The sequence below is a fragment of the Coregonus lavaretus genome (assembly GCF_964263955.1).
Source record: "Coregonus lavaretus genome assembly, chromosome: 1".
Taxonomy (NCBI): Eukaryota; Metazoa; Chordata; class Actinopteri; order Salmoniformes; family Salmonidae; genus Coregonus; species Coregonus lavaretus.
This window is the reverse complement of record NC_139988.1, coordinates 29,816,533-29,822,549: the sequence shown is the minus strand read 5'-3', so window position 1 is coordinate 29,822,549 and position 6,017 is coordinate 29,816,533. Positions and strand designations below refer to the sequence as shown.

The 6,017-nt window shown below is 42.7% G+C and overlaps 1 protein-coding gene across 1 annotated transcript in view; it reads left to right on the top strand.

Annotated features, from left to right (window-relative positions):
• LOC311132993 (E3 ubiquitin-protein ligase MARCHF8-like) overlaps positions 1-5,442 on the top strand; it is a 121,664-nt gene extending 116,222 nt beyond the window's left edge. Inside the window, exon 4 of the mRNA XM_084166408.1 lies at positions 2,751-5,442. Within this exon, the coding sequence (XP_084022534.1) occupies positions 2,751-3,224 (474 nt within the window). The 3' untranslated portion in view covers positions 3,225-5,442. The remainder of the gene's footprint in view (positions 1-2,750) is intronic.
• The last annotated feature ends 575 nt before the right edge of the window (positions 5,443-6,017 follow it).

The following is a 6,017-nucleotide window of genomic DNA, read 5'->3' as shown; positions in this document are numbered from 1 at the left end:
TCTGGAGACTGGCTAGGCCACTCCAGGACAATGTGCTTCTTCTTGAGCCACTCCTTTGTTGCCTTGGCCATGTGTTTTGGGTCATTGTCATGCTGGAATACCCATCCACGACCCATTTTCAATGCCCTGGCTGAGGGAAGGAGGTTCTCGCCCAAGATTTTACGGTACATGGCCCCGTCCATCGTCCCTTTGATGCGGTGAAGTTGTCCTGTCCCCTTAGCAGAAAAACACCCCCAAAGCATAATGTTTCCACCTCCATGTTTGACAGTGGGGATGGTGTTCTTGGGGTCATAGGCAGCATTCCTCCTCCTCCAAACACTTTCACCCAGTTCTCCTCTGAATCATTCAGATGTTCATTGGCAAACTTCAGACGGGCCTGTATATGTGCTTTCTTGAGCAGGGGGACCTTGCGGGTGCTGCAGGATTTCAGTCCTTCACGGCGTAATGTGTTACCAATTGTTTTCTTGGTGACTATGGTCCCAGCTGCCTTGAGATCATTGACAAGATCCTCCCGTGTAGTTCTGTGTGGTCCTCTGTAGCTCAGCTGGTAGAGGACGGCGCTTGTAATGCCAGGGTAGTGGGTTCGATCCCCGGGACCACCCATACACAAAAATGTATGCACGCATGACTGTAAGTCGCTTTGGATAAAAGCGTCTGCTAAATGGCATATTATTATTATTTATTATTCTGGGCTGATTCCTCACCGTTCTCATGATCATTGCAACTCCACGAGGTGAGATCTTGCATGGAGCCCCAGGCCGAGGGAGATTGACAGATCTTTTGTGTTTCTTCCATTTGCGAATAATCACACCAACTGTTGTCACCTTCTCACCAAGCTGCTTGGCGATGGTCTTGTAGCCCATTCCAGCCTTGTGTAGGTCTACAATCTTGTCCCTGACATCCTTGGAGAGCTCTTTGGTCTTGGCCATGGTGGAGAGTTTGGAATCTGATTGATTGATTGCTTCTGTGGACAGGTGTCTTTTATACAGGTAACAAGCTGAGATTAGGAGCACTCCCTTTAAGAGTGTGCTCCTAATCTCAGCTCGTTACCTGTATAAAAGACACCTGGGAGCCAGAAATCTTTCTGATTGAGAGGGGGTCAAATACGTATTTCCCTCATTAAAATGCAAATCAATTTATAACATTTTTGACATGCGTTTTTCTGGATTTTTTTGTTGTTATTCTGTCTCTCACTGTTCAAATAAACCTACCATTAAAATGTTGACTGATCATTTCTTTGTCAGTGGGCAAACATACAAAATCAGCAGGGGATCAAATACTTTTTTCCCTCACTGTATGTGGCATCGATATTAATCAGAAACATTTATTCTAGTGTGAAATTGACTACAAAGTGTAAATAGGATAATTTTGGTCATAAAGTCAGTCTCATTCAAAACAGAGATTTGCGAGATAAAATGGTATGTCACGAATGAAGGGTACCGTAAAACAGTTTTCCTTTGGTTGGGTTTATTTCAATCCTGCCCACAGCTGGCAGCACCCAAGTAATCATCAATTCGGAGAGCATCTGCATGCGACCCGATCGTAATGCCTGACATTTGATATCCCTATGGGGCTAGTTAGGGAACATCAGTAAATTACACAATGTACATATTTTAAAATGTCAATAGCTCCAAATTTCAAGGACTTAAAAACCTCAAACCAACTCTAAATTGTAGAATTAATATACAAATATTGAAAGCATCTAATAAGACAACTAAAAGGAATGCAACATGAAAATTCTGTTCCATTTACATTGTCATTTATTGACGGTCCCTAACTATCCCCATAGATAGGCTATCCAAAGTCAAACCAGTTTTGCCACGGTCACACACCAGCCGGCTGAAACTAATTGGCGAAAGAAGTTGGCTAGCTTGCTAGCTAGTCTTGGCTACTTCCAGACACAAGACCTGGTTAGACTGTTTCAAGTTATCTAGAAGGGTGAGTGACTGTAACTGTGCACTGTTTTGGCAGTTAAAAGACAAACACTTCCCACGCTCGAACACACACAAGAGACACCCACATCAAAGCACGCCTCCAAAACCCAAATCTCATTCTGTCGCATTTCCTAATGAGGAGAATTGAAACCAAGGCTAAATCAGGAAGTTCAGCGTCCCTTTAAGCAGTTATTGTACTGCTAGAGAGAGTGTGTGGGGTGTGGGGGGGGACCACTCTCTTTTCACCAGTGTAAGTGAATAAGGAGTATAAGTGCATGGTAAATTGAGTTATAAACTCTCTACCCTCTCTCTGTCTATCTGTCTATCACTGGTAATACATTGTAATGGCAATCTCTTCACCCATGCAGCCGGAAGAATCCCAGGTAAACCTTTCACCTTTGACCTTTAACAATGTTTTATGTAATTTTATGTGAGACTGGGCTTTGGTGTAGAGGGCTTTTTCTAATTTAATCTTTCCTTGATTCCTGTCATCTTCCCTCCTTGCACTCAATCCAGCACTGACTTTGCTGATAGCGACTTTATTGAGGAAAAGTTGTACTTACTGTACTATGACTGTGGTTGTCTTACCTAGCTACCTTAAGGTGAATGCACAAACTGTAAGTTGCTCTGGATAAGAGTGTCTACTAAAATGTAAAATGTTTTTAAAACGCATTGGAGAAGGCAAGTGTGGAGGGACCTTCGACCTTCTTCTCCAATCTGTTTGGGAAGGAGGTGAGGAGATAGGACGCAAGGAATTGCAGAAAGACGAATTGAGATAGAGTCTAGTTCCTGTTCCTCCTTCCTACATGACCCTCTCTCCTCCCCTTTCTTTACTCTCCTCTCCATGCTAGAACTGATCTATTTATTTCACCCTCCATCATCTCTTATAGCATCTGCATCCTTGATAAGCATATATCTATTTATGTGACCGTTGGCAATGTATTTGACATGTCTCACTCTTTCTCCCCCCCTCTTCTAACCCTAACCCCAGGTATCCTGGAGTGGCCATTCTGGACCAAGCTGGTGGTGGTGGCCATCGGCTTCACGGGCGGCCTGGTCTTCATGTACGTCCAGTGTAAAGTCTACATCCAGCTGTGGCGGAGACTCAAGGCCTACAACCGGGTGATCTATGTCCAGAACCGCCCGGAGACGTGTAAAAAGCAGGTGTTCGAGAAGCTGCCCCTCATGGAGCCCAGTTTGGAGCACAAGGAGGCTCTGGCCCCCACCCAGTCTGACACAAACTCCTCCCAGTACACAGAGGATTACAGTATGGAAGTGCTACATGTCTGACCAACATATTACTGATGTGCACACACCATTTGACTGACATATACTGATACACAGGCACACCGTGTCTGACCGACATTTACACACGCACAGGGACACATCATGTCTGACCAACATACACACACACACACACACACACACGAGCACACAGAGTAAAAAACACAAAACACACAGACATACATAAGATTATAATATGGTGGTTCTACTGAGGTGTGACCACCCACCACCACCCTGCCCCCACCATCCCCACACAGTCTGAGACAGTATGGACCAGTCCCCTCCCCTCTCCCAGGACTAGACCTCCTTCACTGGGGCCCCGAAGAGCCCATAGACCCCTCTATACACACACATCTCTGGGGGAACAGGACTGAAACAGATGAACTCATTCGGCTCCAGAGGTTTCAGTGTTTCTGTTGAGCTGTTTGTTTGTTGCTTTGTTTGTTTGGTTTATTTGTTTTACTTCCTGTGAATCATGGGCTAAACCATCATGGATCAGTGTGTAGCGCCACCGTATCTCTGGAATATTCTAGAACATTCTGGAACATTGAACATTCCAACTACTGCCACCGTACTGCTTTCGTCCGAGAGCCCGCTAAGGCCCGCTCCCCGCCTCTCTGAGTTTGGGTCTGTACTGGTTTGGACTGGATCTGACTGGATTGTACTGAATCTGACCATGCATTGAAGCACTTTTTGGTTCCTACCAACACTCCTCTCAACCCTCTTCTCTTTTAATATGAATAAATTACTTTATAGTATATCCCAGCAAGCAGGGGACGTCCTAAGCAACGTTGCCATTAGGTCCCTTTTAGGGTTTTGGCGTTCTGAGAACGTTCCACTGGCGTTCTGAGAACGTTCTAGGAATATTAAAATATGACATGAACCTCTGGACGATAAGGGGACGTTCAGAACAGATCCCAGTATGGTTGTAGTATAACGTTATAATAAGGTAATTTGATATCCACTAGGGAACTTTACAAATAGGTTCCTATTTGGTTCTGATTACCGGGAAGTAGACAAAACCTCCACAGGACCATGACACAACGTTCTGACGACTTTAGGATACCATTTCCTGACGTTCCGGGGACGTCCTAAAGACACATTTTTGTTTACAAGGATAAGTGTAGGAAATTATACAGCAAGAAATAGGACGATTTGTGAAAAAATCCCTTGTTTTATATTTGACATTTCTGTCCCACACACATACCTGCCCTCCCTTGGATGGAAATCGAGGAAAGCAATGAATGATGGAGGGGGAATGGAATTCTGTCGAAATGATCATTGCACTTTTCACTTAACACTGAAAGTAATGCTAAATATGGCCTACTGGTTATTCAAGCCCTGTGGTTTTTGATACAACCAAAACACAATGTTGGGATAACATCAGATCCAGCCATCCACCTGACATTACCTCCCTCTACCATAAGAACTCTCTGAAGGCTCTGAGAATGTAACATTTTTAAAAGCATTTTCTACAAACCATTCCATCACAGGAAATTGCTAGATAATCTCCCATGTCAGTCAGCATCATAACATGACCTTTGGAAAAACCAACCAATCTGTCATGTTTTTTCTATTGTGCGAATGACACAGTACTTGTGGTATTCCATGTGCAGTTTTTAATAATAATAATCTGTTGTTACTTATGTTTGTGTAATCATGGGTTCTATGATGCCTTGAGGAAGCTACAGCCTGCTATATTTAGACTGTTCTCTTCTCATCCTCCTCCCCAGGCCTATTGACTTCTCTGATCAAACTAATAATGATAATGCAGATGGGATGATTAAAATCCTCATTTACATAAGATTATATTAATTTGATCACTGGCTGTTTATTTTCATCCAATGATATACAGAGGCAGTAAGAGATAGGAGACAGGGCCTGTTATCATTATTATGAGAGGCCCTGTGAGACAATACTGAGCCTATTTTTACTATGGTGCTCTTGGGTGGGTTATACTGTAGCATGTCTTTTTGGTTTAGTTTTACACATACAGTCAGTCAGTGAGACTCAGGTGAGCGAGAGACAAACACCTGATACGGAGACCCGCGACAGAACATACATTTTTCAGTCGAGCTAAATTCTCTGTTGCACAGTCAGACAGCCTCCCGTTTCCAACCACGATAACTCTGATGTGTTACGTTACAACGATCAGTCCCTTACCCACCTGTTGTTTCACAAATTATTATTATGTAAAATAAAAATAAAAATAAATAAAAAACGTTATGTATCGTTCTTTCTCACATCTGGCATAATGAGGCTTTGATTAGACACATTTGTAAATTTCTCAATTTCAGTCCAGATAATGTTTTCTAAAGTAACATCTGATGGCTTCTCTCCATATGTTGACAATAAAGACACTGTTTCACTGAGTCAAATGCCTTGTTGTCATCAATGGCTTCTCTCCAGTAAAGCAGTTGCCATATGTTGACAATGGAGACACTGTTTCACATGTGTTGTCAGTCAGATGCAATGGTGTAAAGTACTTAAGTAAAATTACTTTAAAGTACTACTTATGTATTTTGGGGGGGGTATCTGTACTTTACTATTTATATTTGTGACAACTTTTACTCCACTACATTCCTAAAGAAAATATGTATATTTTACTCCCATACCTTTTCCCTGACAACCAAAAGTAGTCGTTACATTTCAAATGCTCAGGCAGGACAGCAATATGGTTGTCATCCCTACTGCCTCTGATCTGGCAGTCTCACTAAACAAAAATACTGCGTTTATTAACTGTCTGAGTGTTGGAGTGTGCCCCTGTCTGTTTGTAAATTTGCTTAATATAATACATTT